The sequence below is a fragment of the Camelina sativa genome, chromosome 3, assembly GCF_000633955.1.
Source record: "Camelina sativa cultivar DH55 chromosome 3, Cs, whole genome shotgun sequence".
Classification (NCBI taxonomy): Eukaryota; Viridiplantae; Streptophyta; class Magnoliopsida; order Brassicales; family Brassicaceae; genus Camelina; species Camelina sativa.
In genome coordinates, this window is record NC_025687.1 from 1,244,593 (window position 1) to 1,263,530 (window position 18,938).

The 18,938-nt window shown below is 35.7% G+C and overlaps 2 protein-coding genes across 3 annotated transcripts; both read left to right on the plus strand.

Annotated features, from left to right (window-relative positions):
* Positions 2,570 to 3,979, plus strand: LOC104761066. Of its 2 annotated transcripts, XM_010484106.2 has the most exons (4): positions 2,570 to 2,932; positions 3,058 to 3,219; positions 3,334 to 3,529; positions 3,801 to 3,979. In XM_010484106.2, exons 1-4 carry the CDS (start codon positions 2,627 to 2,629, stop codon positions 3,803 to 3,805), a joined length of 669 nt encoding a protein of 222 aa, XP_010482408.1. In that variant the 5' UTR covers positions 2,570 to 2,626; the 3' UTR covers positions 3,806 to 3,979. The 2 variants fall into 2 exon arrangements, with proteins under 2 accessions (XP_010482408.1, XP_010482393.1); XM_010484091.2 differs by lacking the exon at positions 3,801 to 3,979 and having other exon boundaries at positions 3,334 to 3,586.
* On the plus strand, positions 11,504 to 18,895 carry LOC104778548. Its single transcript, XM_019243074.1, has 9 exons — positions 11,504 to 11,810; positions 12,393 to 12,525; positions 12,611 to 12,704; positions 12,798 to 12,924; positions 13,036 to 13,122; positions 13,254 to 13,334; positions 13,432 to 13,514; positions 13,616 to 13,627; positions 18,462 to 18,895. Exons 2-9 carry the CDS (start codon positions 12,516 to 12,518, stop codon positions 18,667 to 18,669), a joined length of 702 nt encoding a protein of 233 aa, XP_019098619.1. The 5' UTR covers positions 11,504 to 11,810; positions 12,393 to 12,515; the 3' UTR covers positions 18,670 to 18,895.

Sequence of the window (18,938 nt, forward strand, 5' to 3'; positions counted from 1 at the left end):
GAAAAACATAAACGATCTTATTGATATTAGACCAAAACATGGACATACAAACATAATCACTTACACGGAAAATAATTACTTTTAAAAAATAACTTATTATTGCAACATCAACGTATGAAGGGTTTACATAAGCAGTTAATCAGAAATCTAAAATACAATAAATGTATTGGGAACAATATCAGTCAATGATAAGATTGGATCTTCAAAAGCAAGAAACAACATCCTCATAATTCATAAAAAATAAACGCAACAATTGTACACATCTAAACGAAATGATATAAACATATAGTGTATTAATACAAGTGACTGCGAAGCCCATTTATGCCTAATTAAAACGAAATAATACAAAAGAGAAAAAGAAATAGACCAAAAAAACAAGAAAGTGTCAACTACACCACAACCCACGCGTTGCGTGGGGAAGCACCTAGTAAAGACAAAATCTAAGAGAAATAAAAGTTTGTCTAATGGGAAAGGTTAATTGTTTTAATATTGCGTGTAGAGGGGAATATTCAAATTTCAAAGCACAGTATTAAATGCATCAGCCGAACTCGACATGAGTAACAATTGATCAGAGGTGGTATATGTGGGAGAATCATTTTGTGTATTGCTTCTGTTTATTGTCATCTGATTCTTTTAGTCGATACAATTCCTCGAATGATTATGTGTGTTTCTCCTTTTATAATTGCAGATTGATGGTCTCCGCCCGTGCGCTTTACCAGTTTCCGATTAAAAAAAACCTTATGATGAGAACTCGATTTAGTTATGTTGTGTAAGTAAGGTTTGTTTGTAGTTATATGTATGGGTTAAATTATAAAACAAGAAAATGAGTAAGACCTTTATATGCATAGTCAATTAATTATGCATTTTCTCTCTGCCTCTACTTGTGAATCTAGTATTATACATAGTCAATTAAAAGTATTTCTTATATATGCATTTATGCATGTCATACAACGTAGTGTCTACTAGAGAAATTGAATTATTTATTTAGTTTAAGCCAACTTAATGGTTGATAAATTCAACCTGCCAATGTTATTTTTCCACGGACAGTAAATAACAAAGTGACAATGTGAAATGTGATTAATAAAGCTGATAAGACGAACTATTATTCAATACGATCACCAATCTTATTTTAATTATTTTGGTAACTACGGATCAATTCCTTGGAACCTTGGGAAAGCAAATACAGCTTTTGATATAATGATATTTCATAGAGTCATAGTCATAGTCTCATACAAACAAAGTCTAACATTTCACGTCTCTTTTAACTGTTTGTTTAAAACAAATTACTCCTTCCGTTTTGGAGATATTTTTCTTCTTGAACTTAAGTGATGTTCTCACTTTTTATACACAAATTATTACTACTTCTCTACGCAGGTATGCAACATTAATGTACCTTCTTTTTTTTTTTTTTATGCTATATTGATCATTGGTTTGTTCTCAGTTTTTTTTTAGTTGAGTTATGTTAAGTAAACAACAAAATGATGTTTTTGTAAAAAAATAGTTTCTTAATCTTTGTGTAAAATAAACTACAGAAACCTTAAACAAAATGTATACTGAAACAAAAAAATAAGGAATGAAAAATTGTTGTGTCAGTCCTACTTGCAAGCAAAAATAAGGTATACTAGATTTTAACCCGCAGTACACCGCAGAATTATTTATTTGACTAAAATCATTAAATTTCAAAATGTAATTATAAATTAGTTTTATATGTTTTATTTGATGTTTAAGATTGTATAGTTGTATTTTGATTGTTAATTCTATGATTTAATCTGCGGTATACAACAAAATAATTTATTTGTGTTCTAAATTAATTTATAGTGTTAATATCCTTTTATATTATTAAGTTGTACCTGTTTGTTTATAAATTATTTATATAGAGGTGTCAAACAGGTTGGTTCACATTCTTTTTTTTTTGGACCCCAGCGGGTCAACCCGCTAAGACCGCGGCTGTTAAAGTTATGTTTAAGCATGTCCTCGACCTAAATTTTATATTAATTACTCTTTAAAAATTTAGTGGCAAAGAAAAAAACAAATTATAAAATAACTTATAATATTGATATTTTGTAAATATTTTAATTGGTATGCAATAAATTTTCTCACATTATCACATATTTCACATATTATATATTCATAACTATGTAAAAATATTACTTATATATAATATATTTATTTTAATCATATATTTGTAGTTTCGGGACAACGCGCCAACCGCAAATGTACCTTGCTAAAATCCGTAATCCTGATAGACTTAATTGTGAGGACCTTGCATATTTTTATTTTATATTTTAACTCTTTTTAAAAATGTTTTAATAATAATGGCATTCGTTGTAAATACCTTTGAGACTACTTTGACAAAACTGCTTCCAAAAATAATAATATAGATAAGTCTTTCTTAACTTAGGCCGTCGTTTGGTTTACTATAATTCAACCGATAAAATTATAGTAAACCAACTATGTGGGTTAAACCGAATATAGGGAGGACGATGGCAATATCGTAAATAGGTGAAGTTAGGAGGGGGCGAATTAGAAATTGTTAGTATATGTGTGTCCGTCCTGAGAAATTGAAATCGACAAAAAAAAATCGAACCAATCTAGTTAGGGTTTTTTTTTTTTTGAATCTCTCTCAATGTCCATGGATCTCTGTTTAAGCACCGAGCCCGAGGTGATGCAAACCATGGATGCATCTTTCACGGATCTGTCTTCGCTTTGTGGCCAAAAACGCAAGGCCGAAACAATTTTACCGGCGGACGAAGAAGAAGAAGAAGAAGAAGAAAGCGGGAAAGGTGAGGAGGAGAGTAACAGTGAAAGCGATGACCAGGTTTGGGGTTTCGATAGTTTCGATGGCTCAGACTACGAGTCGCCTGAGGAGCCTCCCGCGGATGAAAAGGAATTTGAGTTTCGTCGATACGCACGCCATTATCACGAGAGCCAGGTTTTTGCTTCCTTCTCTCTCACCCATAATTCCCTGTTTCGTTAGGCACTTGGATCATCTTTGGATTTATGTTGGTAATAAATAAATAAGCTTCAATCTTGTTTATTGTGTGGGGGTTATTGCAGGGTTTTAAGGTGGATGACGATATGATTCCTAAATCTCTTCATCGTCGTCATGGAGGATTACGCGGTGTCGATCTCGATGCCCACTACGTGGAGCCCCTCACGGGGCGTGACTACATGGAGATTATGGCCAATGTCGCTATTGCCAAATACAACCAAGTTGAGGTTACTTTCTTTCTACTCTGTCTGGTCTGTCTCGTTTTTTAGTTAGTTAGTTAGTGTTAGTGTTATCAATCTTCAAGTCATTTATCTTAATTTTGTGAATTCTTATTATAACAGAAAAAGACTGTTACGCTTGATCGTATCGTGAGGGCCGTGGACAATCTTGCCACTAGTATCAAAGCTTATATTACTTTCATGGCTAAGGAGTCTCCTCAAGGGGAACTTGTTGAGTATCAAGCCAAGGCTGAGCGTAAGCCATGGCAAAGAAATATTCATCCCATCTTTTGCAGACCTTCTTCAGCTCTTAAAAAAGGTGTAATAATGCTGCAAACTTGCTTGCCTTTCTCTTTGTTTTGTTCCTAATTTGATAGTATATTATTATATCCCGATTTATCATTTCTTGAAATATTTTCTAATTGCCGAAACCTACGTACGCTTTAAATACATATATATATTTTGTTGAATCATATGCGGCTTTGATTTTTTTGTTTACTCCTCTGTTTTGATTTTTGTCATCTGATTCTTATAATCTAAAACAATTCCTCGAATGAATGATATGTGTTTCATCTTTTCTCTAATTGCAGATTGATGGTGTCGTTGAGCGCTCCCAATGCCCCAGGCCAGGTGGATTAAGTAGTTGTTTTTTTCTGCTGAAATAATTAACCTTCTCGAAGATTTCATATTTTTATAATTTAGAACTCTACTTATGTCTGTCTCTGTAAGGTTTATAATGACTGGGTGATTAATTATTTAAAAGTCAATTGTTATAAATACCAGTAAAATATATTTTTATTTCAAAAATATCACAATTTAGTTTTTTTTTTCTTCTGAAAGTACCACTAAAATGTATTTTTTCCAAAGATACCATATAGTTGAATTAAAGTTCTAATACTAAAAACTAATTCCTAAATTATAAATATTAAACCCTACTCCTAAAACTAAATTTGTCAACCAAACATAAAAAAAAAAAATTCTACATCCTTAAAATTCATTTTTTTTTTGTGTTTATGGTAATTTTGGAAAAATAAACTTTTGTAATTTTTTTGAAAAAAAAAAAACTAAAATGTGGTATTTTTGAAAAAAAAAACTTTTTTAATGGTATTTAAAGAAATTTCTCTTATTTAAAAGGAGTAAAGACAGTTTTTTTATTTAATGACGCTTGGTGTTCTTGCACCATACCGTGGGATTGGCATTGGTAAGTCATAAATCTGCCATCCCAAACTTGAATCTTCATACTGACAAAACATGAACAATGTAGAAAACTGTTGCGTAATTCTGTTGTTCCTTACGTTTTAACACATGAAGCTAGCTGTAGTTGGGTAATTTAGGCGTTCTTGGTTTGCCGCCTAGGTCATTCTTACCCATATTTCCTGCAAAATTAACAAATTTCAGTCATTTTCCACCAAAAAAAAGAAGCAACATCAGAGCGGGGCGCACACAAATTGTTTTGTAAAAATTAACAAGGAAGAAAATTATGGAAGGGTTAAAAAACTGAAGAAATGTTTCTATATTAAACCGATCAAACACATCATCTATATATATACACGTTGATCCAAATTAAAAATAAATATAAAAACACACAAACACTAATTAGAAAAACCAGTTTCTCATGTCATAACCCTATTTGGTACTGGAGAAAGGAACTCGATCAGCTGAATAATTATTTAAAAAACTCATTCTTGTTTCTAATTAAACTTGTCATTGAAAGGCTCAAACAAAATGAAGTTTTGTTTGTGTTTACAAACGTATTATTGAAGGTTTACGAAAACGATTTCCATAGAAACAGGGTCATACACATCATCTATACATATACACTTTGAGCAAACAAAAAGCACACACACGAAGAAAAATAAAGTCGGTTTCAAAGAAATTAAAGAAAAAAACCAGTTTCTCAAATAACTTAATTGGTACCACGCCGGAGAAAAGTAATGAGGACTGAGGGAGAGAAGAACTCAGATAAATAAAATTTCCAGAAAAAAAGTTGTTTTCGTTTCTTAAGTACTTAATATTAAAAACAAAAAAAATGAAGAAATGTTATCCATAGAAACCGATCAAACACATCTGCATCTACATACGCCATGAGCAAACAAAACACACAAGAAGAGAGCAAGAAATTTAAAAACAAAACCCAGTTTCTCAAGTAATACTATCAGATGAAGGAAATCTCAAAAAAAAAAGCTGTTCTTGTTTCTAAACTCATCATTGAAAGGTTTTCCAAAGAAAAGAACTTAGATGAAGGAAATCTCAAAAAAAAAAGTTGTTCTTGTTTCTAAACTCATCATTGAAAGGTTTTCCAAAGAAACACATCATCTGTACACATACGTACACTTTGAGCAAACAAACCACACACGAAGAAAAGAAAAAAAACCCAGTTCTCAAAGAACTTATTTGGTACCGGAGAAAAAAGTAAATGAGGATTGAGGGAGAGAAGAACTCAGCTAACTAAAATCTCAGAAAAAAAACTTGTTCTTAGCTTGTTTCTAAACTTGATCTATTGAAAGGTTCAAAACAAAAATAAAGAAATGTTATCCCCTAGAATCCGATCAAACACATCATCTATATACGCTATGATGAGCAAACAACACACACTACAAGAAGAAAAACATAAATTTAAAAAAAAAAAAAAAAAAGTTTCAAAGAAAAGAAACAAACCCAGTTTATCTCTGGTATCCTTTTGGGTGGAGAAAAGTAATGAGGGTTGAGGGCGGAGAAAAGAACTCTCAGAGAAGGGGGCTTAGTTATATAAAGGAACAAACAAAAAGCATATTGGGATTAATTATTTTAAAAAGAAATATCATTTCTTGCTTGAGTAGGGCAAAATATCTATGTGGGCTCCATTTACTTGATGATCCATCGACTCACAGTACTCGATCAACAAAAACAAACATCTCTCTCTCTCTCTCTCTCTCTCTTACTTTACTTTTTTGTTTTGTTTAGTATTGTGTATTTTCGATTGCTTAATTGATAAACAAAACTAATTAACACTAGTTTTTGTTTTACCTAAAGCCTCATGCATTAATTTACGGTGGTATATAGTTGATATGTTTATGGCTGGCTATATATATACTCTTTTAAAAATGAAATGATACTTATCAATTTAACCATACACCAACCTCACTCACTTGGTGGTTTGATACCACATTACCACACCACTTTTATAGTAACATGTGTCTATTTGTATATGAAGGGACTAACTTGTAATTATATGTGACGAAAGTTTATCATGTACTATGGTATAAAGTCTATGTATGTGCATATCCTTCCAATTTGTTTGTAGATGCCATGGAGAGAAGTCTATAACCTCTGTGAAATATCCCTGACAAAAAAAGTAGACGGAACATAAAACAGAAGAAATGCATGGGTCGGCTTTAATTGTATACGTAATAATCATATTTTCTTTTTGTATTTTTCTTTAGGCTCTTTTAATTATATTGTTACTCTTTTACATGTATGATGTATCTCACAGTAAGACACGAGATTGGCTGGCAAGCAATTCCATTATATATATTTATGTAACCCTTTAATTACAACATCTTTATTTAAATTCTTATTTTTTTATTTTTGTATAGAACAAATGTAACAATATAAAATTACTGTAAATTCAAAGCATCTATGTAAATTGATTTTTTTTTTTTTTAAAGAAACTAACTGAAGGAATTATTACACATAATTAAATTAATTTGTAACTTAACATCGAAGTATATTTGATTCTGTTTATCTACCGCCATTTCTCTCTCCATATATGCTTGGGGTTATCTGATTTTGGTTCACCTTTTAGGTTTACTTTTGTACTACTCTTAAAGTTAATAGAAACAAAAAAAATCGATCAAAGAATAAATAAATAAAGAAATAAATAGAAAGAATTATGTACGTACGGACACGGTTTCAATATAGAGGTATTGAAAAAGCAGACTAACTTTTGTGATACATCATACATATATATATATATATATATACCAATTTTTACGAGGGACAAATTGTTGCAATTTTTATCATAGTTAATGACCCAGCAACATCATCAAAACTTATATAGCATGGACCATGATCTTCAATATATACTCCATAAATTCCTACACCATTGTCTTCTTTTGTTATTTATTGACTTGTTCCTCAAATTTTAATATGTTATATAACTCTGAAAAAGTGAAAAGACATTCAAAGCACCCTCTTATATGCAAATTTTCTTATCATACTAGCATTTTGTATATATGGCATTTATGTAAATAGCTTAAATGTAGAGGTGCATATATAGGGTTAGGGGTTTGCTTGTCAGATGTGACATTTCCACTTTCTCCATCAGAAACTTTAAGGTAGTTTGAAAAACCTTTTCAAAGCAGACAAAGAAAATTGTCAAAATTTTAGACTCTCTTTCAAACAAGTCTTACGTGCTTTGACAATGTTTATGACCACTAATTATGACTCACTTAACCATTTGTAATATTGTTCATTTCTTGTAAACGCGTATATAGTTCAAATTATATCCAACGTCAACAATTCCTTCTTCTTCTTTTTTTTTTTGTGGTTTTTCCCCAATTTAAATCAACACTTACCATGTGATTATAATTACCAGCTGTTGTAATTTCTGGATATATATATATGCAAGATTCATTTTTGATGGATAAACGAAACTGAGTGGAAGGTGTTGCAATTTTTAATTAGTATATTCCTTCCTATCGAAATGGTAAGAATTGAGCTATAGTTTCTTTCCCTGTTCTAAATAACATTTTACCTCATCCTCATGGATCATCTATAGATATTGATAGGAATGTTTAATCTCGTCTGGAAAATAAAAAAACTGACTGAACTTAACTAAACAAAGGAGAAATAAATTATAACAGAGACTAGCGATATTTTTTACTTTGTGCGTTGGTAACATATTGCATGTGTTGACACATTATTGACACATTATACAGAAAGTATCCAGCACACAAAAATGAAAGAATGGTTGAAAGCTTTAACTTGAAGTGGAATTTAATTAGTAAATACTAATCAGAATCTTTTTCACATTTTCTACTAAAAATTACAAAATATTAATTGATATTTTTGTTCGTGGTGTTGGTGGGCTTAATACTATCATCCATGTTCTTTACTGGACCTAATTACATAAGTAAGACGATCACTTTTCGAAAATAATTGAAACTGAGCTAAAACTTATATGTAAAAATTCACTTTGTGGATAAGAACCCTTCTTTAGCTAATATATGAGGAACTAATAAACCATTCCCAACGTATGTTACATTCTAACATTTCAAATTAACCCTTGCAACTTTTAAGACTGAATTAGTAATGGAAAAGAGGTTAGTTTACAAACTCTGAGAGAAAATAAAGTTTGTCATATGGAATAATGGGAAATAGTTAAACTTTGTTTTTATGCACGATTAGAAAAATCACATCAGCAAAAATGCAATATCATAATGAGAATCTCTAATATATAAGACAATTTGTGACAAAAAGTAATATATAATGGCATTTTGGTAAATAGCCTGCGAGCAGAGGTGCCTAGGGCCCTAGAGTTAGGGTTTGATAGAGACTTGATTTTGAAATAAAGAGAGGGAGAGAGAATAATTTTTTTGGCGGCGAAGCTCGAGATGACAAGGCGTGACCTTTGTAGCAGCAGGATGGATGCATCGAGACTGGGATTTCAAAAGATCAAATTACAAGTTTACAACTGCTATTATAATATTCTTTTGAAAGAGCAACATGTACTGTGTTGATTCGTCGAGGTAAAAAAAATGAATAAGCTGATATGATAATGACATATTTTTGTTTCTAGCTAGCAATCAATACAAATCTCTGAAATGGGTAAAACTGCAACATATACTACTATTTTTTTTTGGTTTAACAATATTTTTTTTGGCTTTTTGCTATCACAGACCAACGGATATTAAATTGACGAATCACGATGTCTTATTGCTGCTTTGTTTCCATTTTTGTATCTGGATGTGTACCTTAAAAACGTTTTGCGTGTTAGATACAACTTGTTTTAAAGTCTGGTCAACACAACATACAAAAATTAAGAAAAACGAAAAATAAAGAAAGACAGTAAAAACAAAAATATAAACAAGTGATGCGAGGGGTATGATTATAAATAGTCAATTTTGGAGGGACACATATATATAATTGATTTGGACGAGGGCAAAAGATTCTAGGGTTGGTGGCTCAGCTTTACTGAGAAAACTGATGATACCATTAAAACTGAATTTCTAAAGTTTTTTTTTTTTTAAATCAATTATATAGATCCCAATGCCAGCACTGAACCGCGGAGCTGGGTTATTTATAACAAATTGCAAACTCAAATTTTGAGAATTAATTCTGCTCCGACTGCCAAATTGAGTACTACTTAACGAATAATCTGTAAATGAACTGAAAGTTCTGGTACAATAAAGTTATCAAAACAAGACAAAAATCAAATAATGAAGCCAGCGGAGAATTACTGATAGAGAAATTAATTGACTCAATTCAAAGTTGAAAAAGAGTAAGGCAATCATATTAGAATGATCTCGTACGTATTTAAACATATTCGTGTGTGAAAATTTACACTTCGATAATATGGTATGTTACGTTATGTTAATGTTCCACATGAATTTTGATTGACGTTTTTCTGCAGATTTTTTTAATAATGAGGGTATTATTCTAGTCTGAAATTCAGTTAGAATTTTCTGATTGGATATGTCTTTGTTTTTATTTAAGTTTAATAATAATTCATTTGACCTTTTTTTTTTCTGTTATTTCTGGGGGTTTATGCTTTATGATACAGTTATATTTTAATTACTAAAACAAGAATATTGATTTTCCCTATTAATCTAGTTCGGGTTCGATATACTAATGCAGTTTTTGGCTTGATTTATTTTCACTTCCCGGAACAATGTCCAGAATGCCATAATCTCGAAATAAAAATGCTAGAATGCCATAGTAATATTTTTTAATTATTTTACTTTTTTTTAATTAAAATTTATTGAAAAAACCAAAAACCCATCTAACATTATATCTAATATTTTGTTCCTTTGTTGATAACGTAAAACAAAATCTCAGATCTAGAAAAAAAAAACTGACGAAATCGAGAGAAAGAGATGGATGTAGAATCAGACAAAAGAGTGAAGAAAACTGTTAGAGATTTCAGTCGTTGATGGTGTTGAATCTGCGCAAAGAGAACTGATGTATTTGTGTTGGCTTCAAATCCGATGAAGATCGGGATTACATATCGTTTCTTTTTGCCATCGGAGATAGAAACAGATGACAGCGGAGGAAACCGTGGAGAGGTTAAAATCTGGGTTCAACGACAGAGAAGCGATGGAGAGAAGTGATGGAGAGAAGTAATGGAAGGTTGATGGTACAGAATCGGCAACGACGGCGACGTTAAGGTTTAGAATTATAAGTGGTTTTGATTACAGTTGTACCCATTGTATATATCATTTGTACTAGTTGTACTTTTATATATTAGTTGTTTACGTATTCTTTATTAGTTGTACGCCCGTTGTATATATCATTTGTACTAGTTGTACTGTTTTATATTAGTTGTACTGGTTGTTGTATTCTTTATCAGTTGTACTCATTATAATATTATATCTCAGTTGTACCAATTGTCTTAGTTGTTGTATTATACCAGTTATCCAATTTTTCTCTAAGTTGTTTTAGTTGTATTAATCTATTTTAGTTGTACTATTCGTCTTTGATTTCATTAAAGGTAATTTTGTAATCTCATAATTTTTGTGGCATTCACATTAAATAGGCATGCCAGATTTTTTTTCTTCAGTTTGTGGCATTTTAGCCTCGCCCCCTCACTTCCCTCGTCCCAACAAATGACATATATAAAAAAAAAAAAAAAAAAAATCAATTTGCTCTTTTTATCTCTTTATTTTTTACCTATTTTTGGTCTATTTTTGTACTATATATATACTTGGTTACTTGCTTATAGTAATAGTACTTGTACTTGGTTACTTATTTTTTTTTTTTTACTTTTGGTCAAATGATGAATTTTTCTCCTAAGCTGAACTTAAAACGGACCATAAATATTATATGTTGTTGATATAATCATCAAAGATTTGTAGTTTATAACTTTTGTTTTTTATCATCCTCAAGCCTGAATAGTTAAATTTGATCATACAACCTGGTATTAAGACTCTTATAACTTGTTTTTAACTTAGTAGAAAAAGAAGATTAAGACATATACATTAGTTTAAAAAAAAATAAACTCTCAAACATAGATTTTCTGCCTGCTTCCACTTCCCATTATTTAGGCTTTGGAAAACGATAGTATGTTCTTCTTTATAAACTGGGTCCTGGGACATTTGATAATAGGCATATTAATAAAAGCCCATTATTATTCAATTACCCGTAAAATTAGATTATTGTTACCCAACGATGCGTTATTTCGCCGGAGCATCCGTCGTTCTCGATTTCTCTCCGTCTCTACTATTTCACTGCCGTATCCGCCGCCGTACACTCGGAGAATCATCTCGGTAGAGGAGTGGCGGAGATGGGGTCCGGTGTCTCCATTCCCAGCGGCGGTCAAACAGATTGTGAATGATTTGAAAGTTCTGGAGTGCAAATTGGATTCTCCTATAGAGTTTGGTGGAAATGGTGGCAAGTTACAAGTAATTGCCGGTGACCATGTATGAAACCTCCATGTTTGTTTCCTTTTGAATCGTTTATGCTTATGTTGTTTAGGTATGACATTACTCATTTCTGAGGATCTTGCTATACTGATTTTAGCTGTGGTATCTTCTGAAGCTCTACGAGTATAATGATTCTATCGTCTTGTTGTGGAATGCTACTTAGATACTCGTTATACTTAGATACTCATTTCTGAGGATCTTGCTATAGTGACTTGAGCTGTGGTATCTTCTTTCGTTTGTTCTTTCTTCTGTGGTACTTCTGAAGCTCTATGAGTATAATGATTATATCGTCTTTTTTGTGGAATGCTACTGGTTTCTTCCTGGTTGATGTGATTTGGGTTGCACTTTGAGCTCTTAAATGTTAAGAGTGAGGTTATTCATTTATGAGGATCTTGCTATAGTGACTTGAGCTGTGGTATCTTCTGAGGCTCTACGAGTATAATGATTATATCGTCTTGTTGTGGAATGCTACTGGTTTCTTCCTGGTTGATATGATTTGGGTTGATCTTTGAGCTCTTAAATGTTATAATACGTCTACTTATGTGCAACTAACTATCACAGGGACCCTTTGGTGCATATGAAGATAAGAAACACAGGGCTACATTAGATGACCCGGAGAAAAAGTTCCGTTTCTTTTCTGCTCGACAAGTTGCTTGCCGGCTGCTTGGGAGCCAGGGGTTATTTATGCCAGAAGGTAATTCCATTTACTGTTTCTTGAATTGCTGTATTTGCCATGAACTCAATACCTAAGAGACGAGACATTTTCTGAATATATGCAGTGTTGGCTTGCTATGGAGGACTGCATGTGTTCATATATCAAGCCGTGTGGTTTTGTGGAAACAGATACGTTTTTGGCTTTATATGCATCCTAGGGTCAGTATTGCACCAGCCAGTCTCGGCTATTCCAATTGAATCTGTACCAGTCCCCAACTCCTATGGACTGATAAGCTGTTTAGCTGTTGGCAGGATTTTCTACGCCAGAACAACACGGGCAAGTTATTGTGGCAGATATTTGGCGTCCAATCCGCTACACTCTGCGTCTTTGGAATCGCTGAAGACGAAGAGATCATGTGGAATGAATTCAAGCGTGCAGGTGTTTCATTCATCAAGATCTAGTCTTAGTTGTTTAAACTTTAAAAGATGTCACTCAAAATCTTTAGTTGTTTTGCTAAAGTCTTGTATATTTGTTCTGATGGATGCTCAGGAAAAAACCGAGTCCGTTGAAGTTACTTTCTCGGTTAAAGACACTTTTGGTAGTTCGGCTTCAGAGAATCCTGGATCATCATCCATGGTAAAGATTGCAATGTTTTTGACTATAGGCTCTCTGTTCTTCTATCGTTGCTTATTTCAAACAGAAAAATTCTTACATTAGGTTGTGTAAGGATATAGACTGAAAGACTCTACACTTTGTATATTTCCCAGACAGATGAGGATAAAACTCTGCATTTCATTTTGCTTGATGGCACGTGGAACAATTCTGCTGCAATGCTCAAGCGTTTAAAGGTACAGGGCGGATCATTTCTCACATGGATTTCATCTTTTTTTCCTTTCTCTAAAGAACTTGCTTAACGAAAAGATATTTGCTGAAACTCATATGTAGGATCACGCAAAGTCAGTATGGGGAGATGAAGATCTTCCTTGTATATCTCTTGCAGCTGGTGCATCCGCAATGCACAAGCTCCGGTAAATATAGTCTCAAACCTCTATATTTACTCATGTTCCTGGTCCAATCTCTCTCTGCCAAAATAGTGCTCTTCTTCCTCATTTGATCTTTAAACGTACAGGCCACAACCATCATGGTATTAGATTAGGTATAATCTCAATCGATGCTTTCAGAGTATTATTGGACAAAGATTACATACAGAGTGGAGAGGAATATAGCCGTTGGAGGCTAGTTAAGATGTTTCCTAAATAACATACAGAGATATATAATTTCCTATGCTAATACCCTCCCGCAGTCGAAACGTTATGAGTGTGTAACCTGAAGGCTGGACTTGAAGGCATTGAATAAAGGGGCAGGTAGTCCCTTTGTGAAGATATCCGCATATTGATGGGATGAAGGTACATGGAAGACTCGGACTTGTCCTAGTGCAACTCGCTCTCGGACAAACAGAATGTCAAGCTCGATATGTTTTTTGCGCTGGTGTTGTATGGGGTTGGTGGAGAGGTAGACTGCACTCACATTGTCACAATAGACGAGTGTGGCCGTAGATAGAGGACAGTCGAGTTCGAGAAGAAGATTGCGGATCCATATGGTCTCAGCTACAACATTCGCAACACCTCTGTATTCGGCTTCAGCACTAGAGCGAGAGAACGTCACTTGTCGTTTGGAGGACCAAGAGATAAGGTTGTCGCCGAGAAAAATGCAAAAACCAGATGTGGAACGTCTTGTGTTTGGGCATCCGGCCCAATCCGCATCAGTGTATGCCGTGAGAGTTGAGGTCGTTGATTTTGACAAGCGTAGGCCTTGAGAGATGGTTCCTTTAAGGTAGCGAAGAACACGCTTCATTGCTTTAAGGTGTGGCTCTCGAGGATCATGCATAAAAAGACATAGTTGCTGGACCGCATAGGCAATGTCGGGGCGTGTGATGGTTAGATATTGTAAGGCTCCGGCGAGGCTTCGATATAAGGTTGGATCTGCAACTGGTGGGCCAACACCTGCTTCGAGTTTGGCGGATGTATCAACGAGAGTGGTACAAGGGTTGCAGTTTGACATTTTGGCTCGATGTAAGATATATGCGGTATAATTTTGTTTTTGCAACATCATGCCGTGAGTGTCCCTGCGAACATATATACCAAGAAAATAGTGAAGTAATCCCATATCGGTCATCGCAAACTCAGAGTTGAGTGAGGAGAGAATTGACCTGAGGAGAGTGGGTGACGAAGCCGTGAGAATGATATCATCTATGTAGAGAAGAAGATACGCAATCGATGAGCCTTGCCGTAAAACAAAGAGGGAAGCGTCACTTCTACTGTTTTTGAATCCGACCTTGATGGCGTAGTGTGCAAAACGTTGGAACCAAGCTCGAGGAGATTGCTTGAGACCATATAAAGATTTTTTGGAGAAGACAAACATGATTTGGTTTTGCTGGATCAATAAAGCCCGCTGGTTGATGCATGTAGACAGTTTCTTCTAGATTGCCATGTAGGAATGCATTTTTGACATCTAATTGGTGGATAGGCCAATCTTTTTCAAGGGCTCGGTGAAGCACGGTTCGAATTGTTACGGGTTTAACAACGGGGCTGAACGTCTCGTCACAATCAACACCAATTTGTTGTGACTACCGTTGGCAACGAGCCGAGCCTTGTAGCGAGAGAGAGAGCCATCTGCATTAAATTTGTGTCTAAACAACCACATAGAGCGAACGACATTAGTGTTAGGTGGCCTTGGAACTAAGGTCCATGTGCCAACAGACATTTGCGAATCATATTCATTTTGCATTGCATTGGTCCAATGAGGATCTTTGAGAGCTTGAATGTGGGATAGAGGAAGGGGAGAAATGAGATCAGTGTGAAGAGAGAATATTTGTTTGGGCTTATTGATGTCGCTTTTGCTTCGAGTTTGCATTTGATGAGGTTGGGGCGGAGGAGGTAGAGGTTCAGGTTCGATTGACGGAGGCGCAGGTGGAGGAGGAGATGGAGAGGGAGAGTGATCGGGAGTAGGAGGGGAAGATGGAGAAGGGGGAGGTGTGTTTGATAGAACAAGAGAGGTCGGTATAGGAGGTTGTAACACCAAAGAAGGAAGAGAAGTAGGTCGTGAAACAGCAGGGGACGAGACAGTGATGCTTGGAGTAGAAGATATAGTGGAGAGAGGGAGAAGAGAAGACTGTGGTGGTAAAAGAGGTAATGAGTGAGAAGCGGGAGTAGGAAGAGACGAGCTCGATAAGGAGAACTAGAAAAGTGGATTCATCAAAGACTACATGACGAGAAATGATTATGCGGCGGGAGGAAAGGTCAAGGCACCGATAACCACGATGATGAGACGGATATCCAAGAAATACACATTTAGTGGAGCGGGGTGAGAGCTTGTTGGCGGTGGTGGGAAGAAGATTGGGGTAACATAAACAACCGAAGACACGAAGATGATCATAACGAGCAGGTTTGTTAAAAACGCTAGTGAAAGGAATTTTATTGTTTATAGCACTTGAAGGAAGAATGTTAAAAAGATGAGCAGCCATGTTTAAAGCTTCAACCCAATAGGTGTTTGGCATATTAGCTTGAAAGAGAAGAACATGGACCAGGTTGTTAATCGTTCGAAGGGTGCGTTCAGCACGACCGTTTTGTTGGGAGGTATATGGGCAAGAGAATCGAGGTTGAATACCATTAGAAGAAAAAAAATCCAGAATTTGACGATTGTTAAATTCCCCACCATTATCACATTGAAAAGCTTTAATGGGGGTTTGAAAATGAGTTTTAACAAAATTAAAAAAATGTAAAAATTTAGCAAAGACCTCACTTTTGTAACGAAGGGGATAAATCCATATGAAATGAGAAAATTGGTCTAAGAAAATAACATAGTACTTGATAACAGGGGATGTCCATATATCAGAATGAATTATTTCAAAAGGAGAAGAAACAATAGAAGTAGAAGTATAAAACGGTTGACGAATGTGTTTTCCAGTTTGGCAAGCATGACATAAAGAAGAAATATCATTGTTTGAACAATCAAATAAACGAGAAGAAAATAAATTGCGAAAAACAGAGGTGGCAGGGTGACCTAAGCGACGATGCCAAGTTGAAGCGGAAGTAGAGGTGAGAAGGGCTTCATGAGAGGGAGGAGAAGAGGGTGATGAGACGGAGTATAGGGGACCTGGGATATCACATCGGATGAGAGGCACTCGGGAATGAAGATCCTTAACAAGAAAACCAAACGGATCAAATTCAACAGAACAAGAATTGTCAATAGTAAATTGACGAACAGAGATGAGATTTTTTAAAATTTTTGGACAAACAAAAACATTGTTGAGAAGGAGAGGACGATAAGGAGACGAGATGAATGAGTGACCAGAAGAGGTAGCAGGGATGACAGAGCCGTTACCAACAATGACCAAAGGAAGAGGAATCTTAGACGACAGGGATAAGGAAGAGAGTGTACCTGGTTGGGATGTGAGATGAGCAGTAGCAGCGGTGTCCATATACCAGCCAGCGTCGTTAGGATCCGGGAAGGTCATTGTGTTGAAAGCGTGAGCGAGAGTAGTGGGAATGAGTCGGCGTTCGACGGAGAAGCAGTTGTTGGGTGTGTGGTCGTGAGATATGCGGAACCGGTTGGAGATGGTGCATGACTGAGAATACCTTGTGATGGTTGTGGTGGTTTAGGACCGGCGTGAAAACGAGGCTGTTGAGGAGATGGACCGTAGGGTGAAGGAGGCTGAGAAGAGTTGGGCCACTAGAGGGATTGTAGGCCATTGTGGATAAATGGGCCATTGAGGCGGAGTGGACCATTGAGGCTGATTGGGCCAGGTCCATGGTTGATTTCCAGAGCCCCAGTTGCCACTGTTGTAATTAGGGTTGTTGCTACGACCTTTGTTTCCATGACCTCCACCGCGGTTGCCTCTGTTGTTGCGACCTCCACCTCGACTGTATTGAAATTGCTGGTTTGAGGGTGTAGAGCGAGGCTGATCATATTGTTGTTGAGAGGAAACAAGAAGGACCTGAGGAGACGAAGCATTGTCATCGTTGTTGGGAAGTGTTTGTCGCTTGGTCTTGAGTCTGTCTTCTTCGTTGATGAGCATGGATCGAGCCTCACCAAAAGAACAGGGGGGTGAACGATGTTTGATAACATTGATGATGTTATCAAATTTGGAACTAAGGCCGTTGAGAAGATGCATGACTAAAGCGCGGTCAGTGATCGGAGAGTTCACATTGGCGAGCGTATCAGAGATGGACTTCAGTTTTTGACAATAGTCATGGGCGGCGAGATCACCGATCGTGAAGTTACGGAGTTCGTTTTCCAATTGTATGGCGCGAGCCTCCTTGTTGTCCCGAAACAGGTTTTCGAGCATGAGCCAGACTTCGCGAGCAGAACACTCTGTTTTGAGAACCGAGGTTAAAAGGGATTCAGAAATAGTATCGTAGATCCACATCTTGACGGTGTTGTCGAGTTGTTTCCAGACTGTGTCTGTCGGTTCAGTGGGAGGAGAGGTGCCATCGAGATGACCGGTGAGAGAGAAACTGAAAAAGTGAGTTTGAAAAAGGATGCGCCACGAATCGTAGTTCATCTTGTTCATGTCAAGAATGATGGGGATGTGGGCGCGGATCTGAGTGAGACTTGCAGTCGGTGGAGCCGTAGTGGCTGGTGTATTAGAAGCCATTGATGTATGAGAACAGAGGAATGAAGAAACAGAGATGAAAAGGAGAAAGGAAACAGAGGAAGAAGGAGAGATCGAAGAAAAGAAGGTGTACGAAAGGTAGAAGAGAGGTGGCGGAGATAATTTTTTTTTTTTTTTTTAGATTAGGTAATTAGAGCAAAAGCTCTGATACCATATCAGATTAGGTATAATCTCAATCGATGCTTTCAGAGTATTATTGGACAAAGATTATATACAGAGTGGAGAGGAATATAGCCGTTGGAGGCTAGTTAAGATGTTTCCTAAATAACATACAGAGATATATAATTTCCTATGCTAATACATGGGACCGGACCTGCACGGCTGCAGCAGCAATTGGACTCCTAACCGAGCTTAGCCTTCTCCCACAGTTAAGCAGCTATGAGTTAGACAAACAAGCTGATGCGGTCGAGGAAGGTTTGGTCATATTACTGGACTCTCTAACAGGACGTCGCTTAAGAATGGGAAGATCCATAACTCGTAAAGGCAGAAACACCATCAGCATTTGCTAACAACAAAACTAGTCGGGACACATTTGTGGCTGAGATTTTAAAACATCATATACGAAGATCACGTCATTGGTCAAGTATGTTCTAATGGTTGAAGCAAACACAGAAGTTTTGTAACATTTTCTGAACCATTTTCTGTAATCGGGATCATTAGAAGTTGAAACAGCAATTACAGACAAAACCCAGAGAGGGTACACCTAAGTTAGGACAACGCCGCTGCTTCAAAACAGAAATTTTGGTATTTTTATTATGTCATCAAATGAAGAATTATC

Coding starts and splice junctions, on each gene's coding strand:
- LOC104761066 (XM_010484091.2), top strand. CDS start 2,627: ATGTCCATGGATCTCTGTTTAAGCACCGAGCCCGAGGTGATGCAAACC. Junction 2,933..3,057: donor GCCATTATCACGAGAGCCAG/GTTTTTGCTTCC, acceptor GGGTTATTGCAG/GGTTTTAAGGTGGATGACGA. Junction 3,220..3,333: donor CCAAATACAACCAAGTTGAG/GTTACTTTCTTT, acceptor TTATTATAACAG/AAAAAGACTGTTACGCTTGA.
- LOC104778548 (XM_019243074.1), top strand. Junction 12,705..12,797: donor GGCTTTATATGCATCCTAGG/GTCAGTATTGCA, acceptor AGCTGTTGGCAG/GATTTTCTACGCCAGAACAA. Junction 13,123..13,253: donor ATCCTGGATCATCATCCATG/GTAAAGATTGCA, acceptor TATATTTCCCAG/ACAGATGAGGATAAAACTCT.